The sequence below is a fragment of the Pseudorca crassidens genome, chromosome 14, assembly GCF_039906515.1.
Source record: "Pseudorca crassidens isolate mPseCra1 chromosome 14, mPseCra1.hap1, whole genome shotgun sequence".
In the NCBI taxonomy this organism is placed as follows: Eukaryota; Metazoa; Chordata; class Mammalia; order Artiodactyla; family Delphinidae; genus Pseudorca; species Pseudorca crassidens.
In genome coordinates, this window is record NC_090309.1 from 63,310,597 (window position 1) to 63,331,188 (window position 20,592).

At 43.1% G+C, this 20,592-nt stretch overlaps 2 protein-coding genes across 11 annotated transcripts in view; one reads left to right on the forward strand and one right to left on the reverse strand.

The window, feature by feature from the left end:
- The window catches only part of FEZ2 (fasciculation and elongation protein zeta 2), a 47,283-nt gene extending 39,379 nt beyond the window's left edge, over positions 1 to 7,904 (forward strand). The window contains exons 9-12 of one of the 5 annotated variants that reach the window (XM_067703282.1): positions 2,503 to 3,730; positions 4,289 to 4,365; positions 4,457 to 4,638; positions 6,077 to 7,904. In XM_067703282.1, coding sequence (XP_067559383.1) covers positions 2,503 to 2,519 — 17 coding nt within the window. In that variant the 3' untranslated portion in view covers positions 2,520 to 3,730; positions 4,289 to 4,365; positions 4,457 to 4,638; positions 6,077 to 7,904. Of the gene's footprint in view, positions 1 to 2,502; positions 4,639 to 6,076 lie in introns of all 5 variants that reach the window. The other 4 variants (XM_067703280.1, XM_067703281.1, XM_067703279.1 and 1 more) reach the window with 4 other exon arrangements.
- Positions 4,691 to 20,592, reverse strand: part of CRIM1 (cysteine rich transmembrane BMP regulator 1) — a 207,709-nt gene continuing 191,807 nt past the window's right edge. For 4 of the 6 annotated variants that reach the window (XM_067703271.1, XM_067703275.1, XM_067703273.1 and 1 more), the window contains 4 exons: positions 19,292 to 19,486; positions 12,269 to 12,391; positions 8,611 to 8,801; positions 4,691 to 7,136 (listed from right to left, as the gene is read on the reverse strand). In XM_067703271.1, the coding sequence (XP_067559372.1) occupies positions 6,960 to 7,136; positions 8,611 to 8,801; positions 12,269 to 12,391; positions 19,292 to 19,486 (686 nt within the window). In that variant the 3' untranslated portion in view covers positions 4,691 to 6,959. The remainder of the gene's footprint in view (positions 7,137 to 8,610; positions 8,802 to 12,268; positions 12,392 to 19,291; positions 19,487 to 20,592) is intronic. The other 2 variants (XM_067703270.1, XM_067703272.1) reach the window with 2 other exon arrangements.

Here is a 20,592-nt window from a genome sequence, read left to right on the forward strand (position 1 = left end):
ATCATAGCTTCATAAAGGGGGAACCCTTGGTATAGTCATGAGCACAAGGTGAATATTACATGAGTATCACCTGTAAGACCTGACACTAAGCCAGCCATTAGTAGGTTAACAGGAGGGTAGAAAAGACTAAGTTGACATGATCGTTTTTTAAATAAGCTTTTTTTTTCTTTCTGATGGAGAAGAGTTTTCTCTTCCTATTACATTCTGAATTAAAAACAAAACAAAAGGGTTTCCCTGGTGGCGCAGTGGTTGAGAGTCTGCCTGCCGATGCAGGGGACACAGGTTCGTGCCCCGGTCTGGGAGGATCCCACATGCCGCGGAGCCTGCGCGTCCGGAGCCTGTGCTCCGCAACGGGAGAGGCCACAGCAGTGAGAGGCCCGCGTACCGCAAAACAAAACAAAAAAGTCTGACATCTTTGTTTGCTTTTGTGTTGTGCTAGCATTGGTATGAAAGCTGGATTGTTCTGAGGTTTGTTCTTCATAGATGTGAATCAGGAATGAGATGCACATAAAGAACATGTCTTAATTTTCAATTATAGTGGGTCTCTAGGGCACTGCCATGAGGGCCAGAGACAGAATGAGCTTCTGAAGCATTCTCTAGCTATTTTATCATCAGACTGCATGGGAGAATTTTATGACCTAGAGAGCAGTGTTCGGGGCGGGGGGGGGGGGATGTGGGCGTGTGATTTGTTTTTTTTTTTAACATCTTTATTGGAGTATAATTGCTTTACAATGGTGTGTTAGTTTCTGCTGTATAACAAAGTGAATCAGCTATACATATACATATATCCCCATATCTCCTCCCTCTTGCGTCTCCCACCCTCCCTATCCCATCCCTCTAGGTGGTCACAAAGCACCGAGCTGATCTCCCTGTGCTATGTGGCTGCTTCCCACTAGCTATCTATTTTACATTTGGTAGTGTATATATGTCCATGCCACTCTCTCACTTCGTCCCAGCTTACCCTTCCCCCTCCCCGTGTCCTCAAGTCCATTCTCTACGTCTGCGTCTTTATTCCTGTCCTGCAACTAGGTTCTTCAGAACCTTTTTATTTTTTTTAGATTCCACATATATGTGTTAGCATACGGTATTTGTTTTTCTCTTTCTGACTTACTTCACTCTGTATGACAGACTCTAGGTCCATCCACCTCACTACAAATAACTCAATTTAATTTCTTTTTATGACTAATATTCCATTGTATATATGTGCCACATCTTCTTTATCCATTCATCTGTTGATGGACACTTAGGTTGCGTCCGTGTCCTGGCTATTGTAAATAGAGCTGCAATGAACATATTGGTACATGACTCTTTTTGAATTATGGTTTTCTCAGGGTATATGCCCAGGAGTGGGATTGCTGGGTCGTATGGTGGGGGTGTGACTTTCCCTTTCTTCCCTGAAAACCTGGGACTGTAACCGCGACTCTGCACCACCTGCTATAGGGAGGCGGCATGCCTCCAGCTCTGCTCCCCTTGCTCGGGCCACTGGCGCTGGTCTGCGAGCCCAGGTCTAGCTAGACAGTACCTGCCACTGACGAGCTGCTTGTGTGCACGTGTTGCGGTTTTTGTCTTGGCTTTGTATTGTGAGGACTGGGTGGAAAAGAAGCTGGGGTTCAGACTAAAGGGTGACTCTGTACTCTGAGAAAATGAGGAGGGGAGTGTAACACTCAGAGGAGTTCACGTGCATGGGAAGGTGAGGATGGAGGGCTATTTAAAATGCTCTTTCCCACCCATTCTGGAAATCCATAGCCAGTTAGTGATTTCTCTTCCTTGGGGACCAGTAGAACATTTTGCCCAGGAAGAGGGTATTGCTCAAGGGAGAACTCTCCTCCCCCTTTCCTGGTGGAACTTTTTCCTTATTGTTTTTAATGCCAGTGACTATGGCTTAGCTGCCTACATATACCACCTTAATTTCAGTGCAAAGGTAAGAAGTGAAAGAAGGTAGAAAAGTGGCCTCATTTGGCCTGGAAAAGATGGGATGGATGCCGTATGGGCTACTTAAGCTTCTTTCTTACTGTTGTGTAATTACGCCACCACAGCTTGCTCCCACCCCGGCCCTCAAGAGCTGTGCCAAAGGCTAGTAGTGTAGCTCTGGCTGCCACTGTGCTGACCCTAGATGGGAAGAAAATTGTGTGCAGACACTTGGATCCTTCTTTGACTTCACTGGGGAGCCGTTTGCTGTGTTATAAGCCTTGTACAGGGCTAACGTTATGGGTTTAGATCTCTAAGTGGTACCCTAAGAGACATGGCCTTTTGGTATCTCATTTCTGGGCAATTCTAATCAATGTGTCTTGAGAAAACGTTTCATTGCTGGGTGTAGCCTTTTATGCCTTAGAAAAAAATTGCTACTGTAGATCCTTGCATTAATGTTTAGTTCTAATGGTGTTTTTTATATACATATAAAATGTATATACATAAAATGTATAAATATATATACATCTTGTGTAAACATATACAAAATATTCATTTCTATTTAAAATTTTTTGTTTTGTTTTGTTCCTCTAGTTCTGTGTCCTACATAGGGCAGCATAACTTCAGGAACAGCTTTATCGTCTGTGGACAGCAAACTAAATTGCTTATAGCATCATTCTGAAAGCTGGCTACCATTACCTTCCTGCTATTGGAAACTCAGGACACCTGAACTTGGGTTTGTGATTCAGTATTACTATAGTGATCATGCCTTCTCTAATGCTTTATATTATGAACCGAGGGAACTACGGCACTATTTTGAATTCTAGAGATGTTTTGTTAAATACTAACAATTATGAACTCTTTTCCAGCTTTATAGAGTAAGGGGGAGTGATGTGAATTGTGCATGTACAGTTATATTTTTCATGCCTGTTCGAGTTTTTAAGGCTTTCTGGATCTAAACTGCACTCACTCAAGAACTAGATCAAAGCACTGAGAGATTTATACTCGTTATTTTTCAGTGCTGGCAAGAACCAACACTGATTTTTTTGTAAGAGAACTGTCAGTGTAAATATTACCTACCAGTATTGTCCAGAGAGACTAAGACTTAAAAACTGGGGTGTTCTTGGAAGAAGGGAAACCAGAATATGCGTTGTCTTGGCTTAATACTTAGTCAATATCGAAACAGCTGGAGACGACTGATTTTAGAGGTTGCTGCGTTTCACCGTTGTTCATATTTTAACCATTAAGATGCCACTTACTTTCAGAATCTTGTATTAACTTTAGAGGTTTCATTGCTTCATTTCACTTGTCTGTGAAGAAGTGTCCTTTAAAAGGAGTTTGTATCCTTTAAGGTGCTTAAGAAACTGTATGCTACAGCATTGCCCATTTCCTGTTACTGTTATATTTTATTCATGCCTATGTGTTTTCCTAAAGTAGTAATTCTAGAAACAGCTACTCATGGATCCATCACTAGTCATGAAAAACGTTTGCCGGTTCCAATCAAGTCAATGTCATTTAATAAATGTTGGGGAAAAAAAAGGTAATATATACTTGAGAGCTTTATTTTTGAGTTTTTGGTTTTTTGGTTTTTTTCTTCCCTTAATAGTGCTGGATTCCTCCCCTCACTGTTCACACATTGTCCATCATTACAGTGTGTGAGCTGGTGAAATCTTGATTAGCCTCATGATGCTAAGGAGGGGAGAGAGGGACTTTTTTCAGATCGTGCTAAGCTGCTGTGGAATGATGGAAGTCCTGTTCTTTTTCTGGGTCCGTGAGACATTCCTAACAGCCACGGCAGCTTCTTCCCATTGACAACGTGAGTGTAAGTAGAGTCTCTATAGGACCTGCTGTCGGGGGGCTTTTAAAATTCCACTTAAACATCTGTGAGCATACAGAGCTACCCGGCTCAGTAAACGGGACACCAGGACTGCAACGGCAGTAGCTCAGTTTGGAGTTGATGCCAGCGTGGCACTTAAGCCGTTCTCTAGGAGTATGTGGAACTTGAGATGGTTCCTTGTTTTATTAATGTCTTATTTGATAGCGAATATGTGGAACTAATTTGTCCCTTGCCCTTGAATTGATGAAGATGCATACTAATACAATAATATTAATAATTTAATCTGAATTTGTAAAAATTGTCTTACACTGAAGAAATATCACTTTGGAGGGCATCCGAAAGAGTCAAAAGAGATTTTTTTTTGAAGCGACTCAAAAGAGTGCTCTGTTTATAGTTCATTCTTAAGTTGATGCATCTAAAATGTATGAAAAATATGCTATTTTTTCCTATCAACTCAAAGTCCCCTTTTAATGAGGTTTCCTCTATTTTGCTTGGTAACCTCTTTCTTCAGCATTAGTAAAATCCTAGGGTTTCCCACTACAGCCTTTCTCCTACACATGATGAATGAGTTTGACACTAATGATGAGATGGGCGTGTTTCTGATCTGTGACTGACAACAGGTAGGTTTTAAGTTTCTCTCACAGCAGCATCCCTGTGCTGTACACTTGATTGCTGGGCGGGGGGACACCCTTTTTTTTTTTTTTAAACAAGGATTCCTTGGGAAAGGCCTGCCTTCTGAGAGAAGCACTGGGGCTGCTTGTGACGCCGGAACTGACAGCCTTAAAGTAAAAGGACGAGTCATCTTTCTCATCTCAGACACAGAATCTTTTTGAAAGTGACGCTGTGTGATTTAGAGTCAAAGTGTTTATTTGCTGCCAAGAATCAAGTTGCAGGTAATCCTTTTACAGCCTTGTTTTTTGAAGAAAACAAAACAAACTGTAGAACTATAGTGCACTCCAAGTGCCATATATCTATTTTATTCTTCAGGAAATTATATTTTTCTTTTACAGAGCACAACAGGAACCAAAGTAAAAGAGTAATAGATATAGCACTCAGGATAAATCAAATCTTTAAAATAATAAAAAAAATTTACACCTTGTCCTATATCCTGTTAGTATTTTCATAATATGGCCATGATTGAAAAACAAAAAGCAAGCATTTACAATTTTTTGACAGACTTTTTATGCCAGGAATGGATTAATTGTCAACAAAAATTTATACTAATCAGGCTGATGTAGGTCTATTTTGGTAACATATCATTAACAAATTTATTTTGGAGATAAAAATATTGCCCCTTGATAATAAATCTTTTTTTCTTTGATGCAAACAGCTAGAACACCTTTTTCTTTTCTTTTTTTTGATATTCTAAGACAAAAGAAATGGTTAATCTTCAGATTAATAAATTAGGTCATTATAATAATAAATTAATTTTTTTTTAAAGTTCAGCAACCTCTGTCCAAGTATTTACAACAATACTTGAAAGTTCCTTTACAAAACAGAACACATTTTCTTTTCACATTAAGCATACTGGGTATCTGTGTCTTTCACAACAAGCATTTTAAAAAGAAAAATCAATGCAACAAATGGGTAATTAGTATAAAAGTGCTAAGAGCTGTTTGAAAAGTTAACACTATAGTATACAGTCAGTTATATCTGAGGCAAACTACAACAAACTTCCAGCTTATTATGGACAATATTCCAGTAGTTGTTTCAAACAGTTGTTTGAAAAGAAAAAAAAAAAAATCCAGGAGCTGATTGATTAGTGATGCAGAGACCAGTGAGCAAATTGAAAACCAAAAGCAAATCCAAATGAGGAACATTTTAATAAAGGAATACCTTCTCCATAGCAGGTATGATGCTGACTGCTCAAGGCGTGTGCATACACACACACAAACACACATACACCCAACACTCACACGTTTCTCTTCCCAATTAAACTGCAAGTAGATTGAGACTTTGTGTTAATCAAAAATTTAAGTGATCAAAAGCACTGATATGGAATGCCTGTTTGTTTTTTGTTCTGGTTAAAATCTCATAAAAATACATTCAACAGGAAAACATAAATTGTATGTGTATAAATATATATGCATATATATTATATACACACGCACACAAATACTTTTGTTTTTCTGAAGCATAAGATAGTTACATAAATATTCCTATAATTGCTAAAGTTTAAAGAGGCATAATTTTTTTTTGAGCTTCAACAAAGGTGCTTGAATAATATACAATTAAAATGAAGTAGTTTCTATTTTGTAGAATCAGTATATAATAAGGAAAAAAAGATCCCCAAACAGTCTTTTTTTTTAAAAAAGTTTCTTCTTAAGCTAGAGCTTCAACGAAAACTATGAACAACCGACAGAACAGAAGAAAGCAACAACAAACAAGGAAGTATAGCCCCTGGGAATGCCTGGTGTCCTTCCCCCTCTTCTCCTTCCTGCCACGCTGCTGTCAGAAAAGCTCCAGTGCTCACGTCAAGAAACGACTCGGGTTTTATTCATTTGCTGACTCTGCTAGGAACTGGCTGATTGACTGACTTGGAAGAAAAAGAAAGCAGCAAAAAGTATAACTGTATATATCCTTAATCACCCGCTTTAGAGAAACGTTGCTACCCCATTTCTCTTGCTTCCTCACCACCTACTGCAGCTGTGACTGTATATAAAAGAAGCATGTGGCTTTAGGCCTGGGCTGGCTATCAAAAGGGTCTGATGTGCTCGTCTGGTAGTCTAAGGTGGTTATGGCAGCTAGATCGCAAGGCCTTTTTGTTTTCCTGCTCACTCAGGCCTGAGCTTTGCAGCAACCAGTGCAAGTCTTCCGAGCAACAGGAAAAAAATATCCTCTGGGCCACCGGACTGGATTTCTCCACAAGCCAAGCTGACCTATTTGTCTTCCCAACACCACCCTCCCACCCATTCGCCCCAACCAAACTCACTGTCCCCGTCCCCAAGTATCTCTACAGCTATATTACAAGCAAATATACCTTAGCAACTTTCAAACCTTTGGTTCTAAGACAACACTTGGTCAGTTATCTTGAGGAAGAGTGGGAATGCTTGTTCTGCACACTGCTGTCGACAGAGCCCAGCCCAGGAAGTCCTCAGCGCTGTACATCAAGTCACAATCCAAAACAATCCACTAAGCAAGTGCACGAATTCTAGTTAAAGAGCAGATTGAGTCGTTTTTCTGTCTTTCAAAACCTCATCCACACTGCCTCTCTTCACACCGTTTGGTAGAAATTGTCTGCCTGTAGGTGGTTCTGTTTTTGCATGCTGTAGAAGCCACTGAATCTGGCGTCTGGTTCTGCGATTCTCAGCATTCTCTGGGAACCGTCCACCTGGACTCGGGTTCCTTTCTTGCAGTCCACAGATACCAGCTGATTATTTAAAGAAGAAGGCTATTTAATGGGAGGAGGAAAAAGAACCACAAAGAATTAACTGCTTTACATATCTCAAACCAACAGATATTTAGTACCTCATTCAAGTGAGAAAACAGCATCACAGCACATGGATGGGCAGACTGCGTGGGTTCACATCATGCTCTGGTGCCAACTATACTTTTTCTGTGGCTGCGCTGCATGGCATGTGGTACCTTAGCTCCCCAACCAGGGATCCAGCCTGTGCCCCCTGCAGAGGAAGTGTGGAGCCTTAACCACTGGACCACCAGGGAAGTGCTGCCAACTATACTCTTATGAGGAATACTGACAAACTGTGTAGGGGTGAAATGTCAATAAATTATGTCAAACGGAGGGGATGAAGGAACTGAGAAAATACGGAAGTGACATAATTATTTTCAAATCCTTGAAGTACAGACTAGTGCTTAAGAGGGTTGAAAGATGAGTGGAAGGTACCAGATAGACAGATTTTAAGATAAACGGACCATTTCTTATCAGGCTGTAAAATCAGCATCCCAGGTTGGGCCAGTCTGCCTGTATCCAGCCATACACACTATGATGTGAGCAGCTCTCTCCCCAGCTTTGCAGGTAGGGACTGTGTCTTGTGCAGCCCTGTATCCTGACCCAGCATGCGCCCAGCACAGAGGCAATTTACATATTTGTTGTAAGAAAATCAGTGAAAGTATTATTATCTGTATGGTAAATGGGCTGTTTTCAATTCTTGAGGTTGTATATCTTTTTTCTTTAGTAAAAACCAAACTGCAAAAAGTAGTTAGTGTTCAAAGGAATTATGATTTTTTTCCCTTCATGAAAATGAATTATTTCCTGCTTTTTAAAATAGGCAGATTGAGGCCCTTTGCATTTGTATTGACAACAAACACATATTCTTTCCCCTGCAATATGAAATCTGACCCCCTCCACCTTGTCTGGTATTATTTCACACAATCCCTTCATCGTTTGCTACCTTTCCCCTTTCTGCCTGCCTTTGACACATCTCCCTGTCCTTTGGACTTTGTACATTGTCATGATCTTTTAGCTCTCCTCTTGCCCTCTTCTGTGTGTTATCTCCCTAACCTTGTGATTTTTTTTCTTCCTTTCCCAATTCTAAGTTGATAGATAGATGATTGAGAAATACCAAGTGACCAAGTTTTAATTTCTAATATAAACAACAATCACTTAGGAATCAATCCAGGGGTATCTGCTTATTTGAAAACTTTAAAGTAAATCCAGGAAATTGGATCTGTGAAAGGTCAGGATTCATTAACTGATGGATGATGGAGACTTGATCCAGCCATCTAGCCCAGGGCAAATACTATGTATCTTGATCACCACAGCTTAATGTGCATTTGAAGCTATGAGGAGCAAAGTAAACATTTCACTGGCTAATAGAGAAGATATCAAGCAACTAAGGAAATCTAAGCGTACAACCTTTCCTAGTTTGATCGTTTAAGAGGCTGAAACTTTGTCAGTACAATACCTTAGTTGGTGTTCGATACCAGCAAAGCAGTGGTATCCACTGTTTCTTCTGATTGATGAACAGGAATGCTATTATAATAGAGAGGCCTATTATTATGGGAACCACAACTGAGGCAATGGAGTCCAGCGAAGAATCTTCTCCTGAGTGCAGCCTGTTATTATCTCTGTAATCTACCTGGAGAGGACCCATGTCTAGAAGAAAAAAAATTACAAGCATTTATTACCTAAACCAGAATTTTTTTTTTTTTTTTTTTGCAGTATGCGGGCCTCTCACTGTTGTGGCCTCTCCTGTTGCGGAGCACAGGCTCCGGACGTGCAGGCTCAGCGGCCATGGCCCACGGGCCCAGCCGCCCCGCGGCCTGTGGGATCCTCCCGGACCGGGGCACGAACCCGTGTCCCGTGTATCGGCAGGCGGACTCTCAACCACTGCGCCACCAGGGAAGCCCTAAACCAGAATTTTTAAGGATTATTTTAATTACATTGCAAATAGAGACCAGCAACGTGGTTTTATTGCTTCCTAGTACTTTAAGGCTAAAACATGATTAAAGTCTAATGTGGATCCAAAGAGCTCTTATGAGAGAGCAGAGCTCTTAGGAATGGATGTAAAAAAGAAAATATTAGGGTGAGAAGTTTTAGTAATTGGGCAGGATGATGCTGATTCTAGCTAATAAAGAAAATAAGAAAATTCTTACGCAGACTTTAAAGAAAAAGTGACTAGGGCTTCCCTGGTGGTGCAGTGGTTAAGAACCTGCCTGCCAATGCAGGGAACACGGGTTCAAGCCCTGGTGCGGGAAGATCCCACATGCCGTGGAGCAACTAAGGCTGTGCGCCACAGCTACTGAACCTGTGTTCTAGAGCCCGCAAGCCACAACTGCTGAGCCCGTGTGCCACAACCACTGAAGCCTGCGCACCTAGAGCCTGTGCTCCACAACAAGAGAAGCCACCGCAATGAGGAGCCCGCGCACTGCAACTAAGAGTAGCCCCCGCTCGCCACAACTAGAGAAAGCCCGCGCACAGCAACAAAGGTCCAATGCAACCAAAAATAAATAATAAATTAATTAAAAACCTTTTTCTTTAAAAGTGACTAAAATTAGACTACTGAAAATATTTTAATTAATGTTAACCTTTATGGTCTTCTAAGATTTTGAAGCAGAAACATCAGCTTAGCTCCCTGTTTACTAACAAATAGGAGACTAGGACAAAGTATATGCTTCTACTTAGTAGTGTAATAGATAAGACTAATTAGTAGTGTACTCGTAAAAACCAAGCCAGAATCAAGAGCCTTGTCTTTTGGTTAATATTCTGGTTTACTGAGCTCTAAGCTAAAATGCTGTACTTTTCATAAACTTGTTGAAAACTCACTGGACCTATTGGATCATTTTCCTGCCTTGGTTATTGTACAAGGGACGTTTAATTTTGCTCTTATAAATGGTGGTCTTTTTGTTCCTTTAAATCATCATTCTTGCAATGAACACTGCAGACAGAGATAACAAATTTAAATAGATAGCAATCAGGAGCACTCTCTGAAGATTTCCTTATTTTTCTTTTGTTTCAAATAAACCACTGCAGTCAGGATGTCTTTAAATGCATCAAAGACCAGGTTAGTGAAAGATGCAGAACACATGCAATCAAAAGGACCTGCTTTTAAATTGTTTTGGAAACTCAGCTCATGAAGTAGTACAGCTTTGTGATGTTAATACTGTCTATAGTTTAAAACTCAGATTTTTATTAATATCCTATGTGTATATGGGGGGACGAGAAGAAGAGACCCTTCCTAGTCATTTTAGAGAGGCAGATGGTAATACTTTATAGGAAGGGGGAAAAAAAAGGGAACATATTTATCAGCATCAAGAAAAATGCCAAAGGGGGGAGTTCCCTGGTGGTCCAGTAGTTAGGACTCCGTCCGCACTTTCACTGCTGAGGGTGCGGGTTTCATCCCTGGCCAGGGAACTAAGATCCCAGAAGCCGTGCGGTGTGGCCAGAAAGAAGAGTAGTTTCTAATGCCAAAGGTAAAAGTAACATTTTTTTTTTTTTTTTGCGGTACGTGGGCCTCTCACTGTTGTGGCCTCTCCCGTTGCAGAGCACAGGCTCCGGACACGTGCAGGCTCAGCGGCCATGGCTCACGGGCCCAGCCGCTCCACCACATGTGGGATCTTCCCGGACCAGGGCACAAACCCGTGTCCCCTGCATTGGCAGGCGGACTCTCAACCACTGCGCCACCAGGGAAGCCCAAAAAGTAACATTTTATTGATGAATTCAGGTTTTAAAAACACAATGAATAAAAGAATGAATTTTCACCTTCCCACATTCCAAATGATACTGGAAGTGTTTTTAGGAATATATGTCATATAAGAAGATTAAAACGTAAATTAAGGAAAATCTTGGGGAAAGGAAAATGAAGCTTCAGTTGAGGTCTGTTACAAAATTTAGTCCTTAAATTCTGTTTTGATGCAAAAAGCAGGCCATAAAATTAGCTTTAAGCTTCCTAGCAGCCAAAGCAAAAATGGAAATAAGCATCATCAATAAGATTCACAGTGTCTTTAAGATTAAAACAAATCAGTTGCTTAGGAGAATCATAAATTTTCTTGCTACTGATATATGAAGAAATTTCTCCTCAGGGTCTTTATAAAAGAAATATTATGTCATACAGAGTCCTCAACGTAACATAATAAATATGGCTATGCTTATGACTAAAGCTCAGCATCCAGATGAGTATGTGGCAAAGAGCAGGCACTAATATTTGTTGACTGAGTGACTGTAAACATAATGCTGAAGCACCATTCAGTCAGCAGTTATATAAGGAGCCAACACTTGGGTCCAGGAATCTGGTGCTCTGGTCATCTGGCTTGATCCAAGCATAACACTTACAGTATCTAGAGTAACAGACCATTAATCTCTCAAGCAATGAATACTGCTTCTTCCAAAAGAAATATAAAAACAGTCCAACAGTGATTTTGAAAATGTCCTTGGAGTAGACAGGAGGCAGTACTGAGTCATGACTAAGAGCAAGCTTATACTCTTTTGATCAAGAGGACTACTTTTAGAGAGAAGGAAAGATTGACAGGAACTTGGCCTTGCCTTACCACTTAGCAGCTGAGAGGCAGAATAACATCTCTATTACACACGACTAAAAGGACAGAGCAAGGGGAAAAAAAAAACAACACGTGGACTAATAAGCCTGATGAGTGGAAAAATCAACACAGTAATAAACTGAACTCCTCATGGAGTGAAAACTACCTGGAAGAAGAGGGTAACCTAATGCATAAATGCTTAATACAGAATCCACAGGAACAAGTGAGTAATTTATTATTACTCTGCTTACAAAGTTTATTCTCACACCTGCATTTGAGAGATGGCTTAGAAATTCCAGATACCAAACTCTTATGACCAGGGACATATTTCTCTCCATCGTCATTAAGCCTCTGAGCATGTGGGACCAGAAAAAAGGCATTTTACCCAGTTACCTGCAGACTTATTTCATCATCCTGGGTTGTTAAATATGTTACAGCCAAGCAGGTCTTTCTTGGAGTGGTTAGTTGAACTTACCTGGGCACGTATTTTAAAAGGTTACCCAAAAGAAGTTTTGAAAATTAGAAAAAAAAAAAAAAAAGTAAACCATACACAAGACTAGACAGATCTCAGCTGACTTCGGCACTTACCTCTGGGGATATGGATAATGTCATTTTCACTAGGTGTGGGCCACAGGGGAACCTCCAGGTCAGTCTCTCCACGATGATTTGTCTTCTCAATGGGTATATTAGTTGGTTCTGGGACATACATTTCTAAAAGAAGGGGACATTTTTCATAAGATGACGGGAGGCTCCTTACTGTTGACTTGTCTCCTCAATCCAAATGGACGGTGCATGCAATACAACACAACGTGTCCTGGGACATGAAAGATCCAGTTTCCACCTTGACATCATTAATGCTACAGTTCCTAGCTTTGTAGGGGTGGGAAACATGTCCTATAACGATTTAAAAAGACGGGAGAAGATTACTCCTCCACCTGGGTCAGAAGCTCTGCTTTTTCATGACAAACGCTGTTGGCTCTACAGATTCGTGCAAGCTGATGGTCACTGGCTGAAATGAAAGGATTTCTTTTACTTTCCATCTAATAAATTATACTTTAATAACTTGCTCTTTAATAAATGAGTGTTGAATCATTTATATGAAATATGTCACAGGAAGTGAAAAAGTTACAGCATCTTCCATTCTTTATTCATTTCCCCTCCACTCCCTTCCCCTCAATGGGAATGGATGTTGGCAGACCTCACGAGGTGCTGCCCAATTTAAGTCTTAAATATCTACTGTGTTATTCCTGGAACCATGTAGACTGGAAACTGATCTTGAGCAAACATATTAATATTATCTAACTCGATCACATAGACACTTTGGTCAACAAGATACTACAACGAAACAAAACCGAGAAGAATGATATTCATTAATCTCCAATATCAGGATTTTTCTTTTTTTTGAAGCCAAGTTCTAAAGGGACCAGTGAGAAAATCCAAAGCTTTCCGTGGTTCCTACATAAATATTTGTATAGCCCTACTTCATCTGGCTAACAATAATTAGCCAACTTTTAAAAGAAATAATTCTTAAGAACCTCTGTTTTCAAAATATAACAATAGAAGTCAGCCTCAATCATGTACTTGTTGGCCAGGGCCTGCCATATTATTAACTGATTTTTATAATAGGGTTACCCAACACTGGTAATACGAAATACTCACTAATATTCAGCCTAATTTAGTCCAAAATAAAATACATGAAATACGTTATATAAGTTAAAAGAAAATCCTCTCTGCTCACAGTGATCACGTTCTATCCCAAAGTTACCAGCCTTTCAAGAAGTGAACTTTAAAAAGGATAAATCTGAGAGAAGGGAAGAGTGATAGAGAATAGAGTACGTGCTAATCTTCCACTGTCAGCTAACCGAGCATCTGCCAGGGAAATAAATGCTAAGACGTTAAGAAATTGCCCAAGATTATGCACCCAGGAACCAGCAGAGCTGGGCTTCCAATCCAGTTCTGTGATTCCAAAGCCCAGGTCTTCCTATTGCCCCCAAGAATAAAGTCACTTTGGCTCTTGCTTTTCTTACTTAAATTCTAAGACCTCAAACACGGCAAGAGTAGACACTCTTAGAGTTTTGAAAGGTTCAACAGGTCTCTAAAAACTCTAGAATTAAAAAAAGAAGTTATTGAAAACATTTTCATCCACAGAAGCAGGGGTCTGAGTATAAACTAGTGATTCCAAACTTTTCTATCATCTGAATCACCTGAGGAGCTTATAAAATATGCTGATGCTCACAGGTCCTGATTCAATAAGCCTGGGCTGGGTGGGTCTGGGGTGTGTGTGTGTGTGTGTGTAGGGATGGTGTTCAGCTCGCCCACTGAGACATCTCCATATGTGATACGAATTTCCTGGAGGAATTTGGGAAGAAAACCCCCTTGACATTTACATGACATCTTTCAGTGCCGTGGCACCCTGAGCCCCTGCCCTGTCTGGTCCAGCGCACAGCCTGGAGCTTTCCTATCCCAACAGGGGCTGACCTGCCACTGCCTTCTGAGGCCTCGGGAGAAAAGGCTAACGAGATCCATGCCAAAAACCTGTGAATGTCAGCAGCTAAGTAGCAAAGACCTCCTCTGCGGAGACTCCCAGGGCTGGGGTCAATTCAGTTCAGCTCGGGGTCTTTCCTGAGTGACAGCAGCAGGCAAGCAGTGTTGAAATTCTTGTGCCTCATACCTGCCTACAGGTAGATTTCAGTGAAACCCTACAAACAACACAGACTTGACAGTGTGAGTTCTCTTCCCACAGGTGCTTAGAAAGGCCCTCCTTGGCAACAGAGGGGAAAGTTGGAAGGATCTACCTAGGATGCAGGAGGATGTCTTACTTAGTGATTGCTGATCACCATTGTTCAGCAAATATTTTCCAAGTATTTCCTATGTGGCAGGCACTGGCCTAAGCTGGGGGGATACAGTTGTGAGCAAGACCAGTCTTGCCCTCACGGGCCCCTCATGATGAGTTACTTCTCACCGTCTGGCAGCTCATGGCCTGTCCTCTGGACCAGTTTGCTCCACTAAACTCAGTTCCGCTCTGATTAAAATCTACCCACGCCTCCTTCTTTATCATAAAATACTCAAAGCTCCAGTTCAGAGCCCTCAAGTCTAAGGGGAGAGGGTCATTTCCCTTTGATGTGAACTTAAGAGGGAAGCCACCTCTGAGCAGCTTTGTCAAAAAGGATAAAACTTTCAGCAAAAAAACTGCTTGAAGAAACAAAAAAGAATTGTGGGTGCTGCTGTGTTTCCATGCCTAGGCCCAGGCCTGCCATGGCCAAAGACTGCATTCAATCCCAACTCTAAAATAGAACCCTTCCGGCATTTACTACAAGAGTCCTTTATAAAGCTGCTGGCATTGTGGATGACAGGGCCAGGGGAGTGACACAAATCTTTACCTGGCCAGGTGGCATAGATCACGTGCACATGGTCAGAATTAAAGAATTACAACTGGGGTCAGATTTGACCTGAACTTCAGAGGAACCTAAGACAACCTGCTGGGGATGTACTTTACAGTCAGAGGCACCTGGCCCATTGTAAGAGCCACCCTCCTTAAAATGTCCTTTTCTGGATATGGGGCAGGGTGCTTGGGGCTTACAAGGGGAGGACACCATCTTCTGGGAGATGGAACCGTAAGTCACCTTAGGACTGGGGACTCCTGGGTCTTCTGCTAACTAGCTGCATGGCTTTGGATAATTCACTTAGCTTTTCTCACCCTGTTTTCTATCAAATGGGACAAGTACTAACCAGCAAATCAGTTCACAGGTCTGGTACTCGTATCCAAAGATGGCAGAGGGGGAAAGTGCTTTGTAAGGGTGAGGCTGTTCAGAACGTTAGCTGATGTGCGTAGGGGACAAAGCCAAGTAGCTTGAGCTTTCCAGGTGAGAATCGGCAACGTGAAACTTCAGAGGGCCCAGGAGAAAAATGGGACAAGAATCCAGGCTTCCTGGCGGGCCACACTTAATCAAATGTAAGGTGGCAGAGCTCACCTGACTGCAAAATTTGCTGAGATAAGATGGAGAAATGATTCATGAATAATACATCAGAAGCAGAAGGGGGACTTAACAGAAATTAAATTCCAATCCAACAGTAAATGCTGACTGAGAAGTCACTGGAGAAATCTCTAGTTATGAGCAGGATGTTAGTGAAACCTGCACTCTTTCCTCTATTAAACTCGCAACCGAGGAGAGTGGCTCTTTCCCTCTATTCCTGCCACCATCATCTGAATTTGGGTCCTAATCATCACACATCAGGGACGTCTACAGTGCAAGTCACAGCTGTCCTGGCTTCTGGTCTCTCCCTGCTTCAGTCCTCCTACAGATCACTGTGTGGCTCCCCAAAGCACCTCCATGATCTTGTGTTTCATCTGCTCAAAAATGAGCCATGGGGCTTCCCTGGTGGCGCAGTGGTTGAGAGTCCGCCTGCTGATGCAGGGGACATGGGTTCGTGCCCCGGTCCAGGAAGATCCCACATGCTGCAGAGCGGCTGGGCCCGTAAGCCATGGCCGCTGGGCCTGCGCGTCCGGAGCCTGTGCTCCACAACTGGAGAGGCCACAACAGTGAGAGGCCCGCGTACCGCAAAAAAAAAAAAAAAAAAAAAAAATGAGCCACGAAGGACAAAGGACAAAATCTACCTCTCCAATTCACAATTAAGGCCCTAAAAATCTGGACCAAAGTCATCTTCTCTGTCTTTATTTCCCACTCCCAGAACTCCCTATTCCAGGGGCATTTGGCCTTGACCTTTCTGTCTCAGGGTCTTTGGTCAGATTACCCTTTCACTCCAATTAAGAGAACCCACCTGTCTTTCAAGGTCTAGCTCAATCCTTCAGGGAAAGCCTCCAAGACCCGCCTCTGCTCCACAGGAAAATCCTGTCTGTGAACTTAGCACTCGTGGTCTGTAGCTGGGCTGTGTAATGGTTGTCTCCAATTCACCCCCTCCCCTTCTCTCTAGAAACCACTCTAAGTAGATTTTGCTGCCACCACTGTATGGAAATGGCTCTCGTCACGACGACTAGGAAAACGCTAAATGCACAGCAGTCAGTCCCTGCTTCTCACCTGATGTGACCCAACAGCACTCCTCCTACCCTCTCTCCATGTGGCTCCCAGGCCATAGCTCTCTCCGTTTCTTCCCGTGTGGCAGGGGCTCATTCTCTGTCTCCTCTGCCAGTCCCTCCCCACCTGCCCAGATCCCAAAGTTGGAGGGTTCCTGGGCTCAGTCCCAGGCTCCCTTTTCCTCTCTATATCCACTCACTCCTTGAGTGACCTCGTCCGGTCTCAAGGCTTAAAAACCACCTGTGGCTGACAATGTTCAAGTTTATAGACCCATCTCCCATTTCTCTCCTGAACTCCACACCAGACAGATTCACTGTCTATTCATTATCTCCACTTAGATGTCCAATGGAGATTTCAAACTAAAAACTCCCCAAACCAAACTGATTTTACACCAGAGCTGCAACTCCATATTTTAGTCAAAAACATTATAGTCGTCCTTGGCATCTCTCTTCCTCTCACTCCTCACATCATGTTCAAATGCTATAGATTCTACCCTTTCACTAGAATCAGAACCCAACCATTTCTCCTACCTCCACAGCTACTGCCCCGGTACAGGCCACACTCATCTCTCACCTGCACCACTGGCCTCTCTGCCTCCACTCCTGCAAGTCACGTCCCATCACTCCTCTGCTCACAACCCTCCAGAGTTTCTATCTTGCCCAATAAAATTCTAAAATCGCTCATGAGATCTCGTGTTTTGGCACACAGCTAGTTCTCTGCTTTCCTCTAGTTACCCTCCCTGCTCATGGGGTCACATCCACACAACCTCCCTGCTTCTCTTTAAACGTTCACGGCATGTTCCCACCCCCTGGGCTTTTGTCCTGCCTGTACCACAGAGATTCTGCCTCTACCCCATGATTCCTGCCACTCTTCTGGGTCCCTTTATAAATGTCATCTGATCAGTGAGGCATTCTCGGATTATCAGAACATCCTGTCTCCTGTTCTGCCTAGCCCCTCCTCCCCCACCCCGGCCTCGCTATGTGTTTTCTCTGTGACTCTTATCCTCATCTTGTGCGCTATTTACTGTTTACTTATGTGCTGCCTGTCTCTCCCTATGAAACCATCAGCTGTGTGGACGGGGACTTGTTGGATTCACTCTTGTCTCCCCAGGGCCTCGAGCAGTGCTTGCATAGGGTAGGCACGAAATGAATCTTGGTTGAATAAATAAGATCAAGTTTCACCATTTGAACTGCTCAAAGCATATTACTAGGAAAACTGGTATGAAACTTGTGAAACAGGTGAAATGTAACAGATAAAGCAACTCCAATGAGAAATACATGTTTTTCCTCATTCTTCTCGTGCAAAACACTTAAGGATTTTGTTTTTTCCCTATGTGGACAACGAGGGATACGACATCACAGAAGTGAACTTGTGACTCTCAATTTACACCTTAAACAAGGCCAAGGAGACTAAACTATGAAAAGCACCCAATAAGAGATCTGAAGAGGACTCAGCCTCCTGACCTGGCAGAATATCCCATCCTTTTTAGGGGATAAATGGACATTTTTAGAAGTGCCCATTAGGGCTAGTTTGCACAACAGCTAAACAAAAGGCAAATGTATGCAGAGCTCAGTGAAACTCTTCGGGTTTAACTGGCTATCCCATCTTACAAGTGCACGGTGTAGATGCCCTTCTAAGTTGCCCTGACTCCTAGCCCACTGTGCTGCACGGAGCAAGCCTCTAATACAATGCCGCAAGAAAACACAGAATCGAGGTGAACGTGGAGGGGCTCCTAGAGTGAGCCCTCCCTTTGGTCTGTGTGGTCTGGAGTGCCTGTGAAGTCTGTGTGTTCAGGGCTTTAGATCTGGAACACTGCCCAGAGGCTGTCCTGCTGAGGGCTCAGGTCCTGCATTGCTGGCAACGAGGGACAGAAAACAAAGGAGCTGTTTTGGCAGGAGACACAGACATGGAAACCAGGAGAAGGCCTGGGGGAGGATCTGGGCAGCTGTGGGGGACTTCGGTTTGAAATTGGGAGGCGGATTACTAAGTTGACATGAAGGGTGGAATGTGGGGACAGACGTAGGCATGTGATTCTGCAACAGCCAGCTGGGGGCGTGCTCCGTGGTTCCGGTCTAGGTGGGAAGAGATGGAAAGTTCACAGGAGGGCTTGGGAGAAGGCTGCATGGGGTGGCCTGGGTACTACTGGAACTGATGAACTGAAGAAAGATTGGACCAGCATCGTATTGTTTAAATGCAGCTCTTCCATTCTGGTTCTGATAGATATTCACCTTAGAACATCATTCCCTACTGTGTCCGATGATGGACCTTCTCCGCTAGGCTCGTCCAACACTGCACTAAAACTGTGCTACTTGGATACGGCAGGTGTCATTCACAGGTCTGTTACACCCATAAGGCCTGCCACTTAATGTTTAGAGAATGCAAGTCAGAAGAGAGCAATACTGGCATGGAACCAAAATCAGGCACTCACCTAGATGGTCACAGGCTCTCAAGTTACCCGCCAGGTCTCTGTTTGGGCCACAGGAGCTAAGGGATGGGTGGGGGAGGTTCTGAGTCTGTTCTAGCTTCCTTTTGAATCAACATCCCAGTTTGAAAAGTGGCAGGGCAGCGGCTTAGATACCTGGGCACATTGGGCAGCAGCTCCCTTCCACGTTGATGGGCTCGACGCAGGGCAACGGGGGGCAGCTGACGGTCGAGCAGAGGGTCTGGCCCTGCAGGCAGTAGCAGTGTGTGCAGCTGTCAATGTCCCAGCGCTCCTCATCAGCATAGGCCTTCCCGCTGAAGTGGCATACCACCTTCTTTGGGATTGTGTCCTCTAGTGAAAAGAACGGCACATGGTAGAGTCGCTCCATGTGACAAACACAATTTCTCATCATACTTGAGACATGAAGGGGAAAAGCTCTACACAATCGCAACATGCTCTAGGATTCCCAGAATTGGGTAAAACTTCCACCTCCCCAGTCCCTACTGTTGTTTTCCTCTGCTCAGCGGAAGCCTCTGAACTCTCATCTTGTGGCCTGAACCTGATCAAGGGCCACTGAGGCTGACAGTAACTGTAACAACCAGCTGGGAACAATACCCGTTGGCCAAGAGTCATTAGACTGTCATTGCAAAATATACAAACTTAATCATCGCATGGCTGTTGAACATACCACACGAAGAAACTAAAACTGAAATACAAATAGGTAGGGAGACAGGATCAGAGGTTCTGTTCCATGGAAAGAGAGAAAAAGTCCAGCTGAGTATACTTATAGAAACAACTGAAGAAATTTCCATCTCCAGTTAATCTCTGAGTAAATGATGCAGGGGAATGATAAGGAATGACAATGGTCTGTCACAGGGAACTGGCAGGCCTCCTGTGCTCTCCCAGAAGGGAATCAGCATTGAGATAACCATTTCCTTCATTTTTCAGGGATGCTGGATGGACCTCCCTCTCAGTAACGAGGACATTCCTACTTCAAAAACAACCTCACTTCATTTCAATCCATTTTTTTTCCCCAGCAAACTATGCTTTTTGAGAACTATATATATATATTTTTTTATTTTTTATTTTTTTTGTGGTGCACGGGCCTCTCACTGTTGTGGCCTCTCCCGTTGTGGAGCACAGGCTCCGGACGCGCAGGCTCAGAGGCCATGGCTCATGGGCCCAGCCGCTCCGTGGCATGTGGGATCTTCCCGGACCGGGGCACGAACCCGTGTCCCCTGCATCGGCAGGCGGACTCTCAACCACTGCACTACCAGGAAAGCCCGAGAACAATTTATTTTTAAGAGTTATTTTTTATGTATAAGAATTTCAGCTTAACACATTCTGCTTATCTTTTTTCTCCGTTCTCTCCTACCATCCTCACATCTTCCCTCCCCCAACCTTTTCCTTGAAAGTTCCTTTCTCTTTGATTCAACACCTTCTCCTGGTTTCTCTGA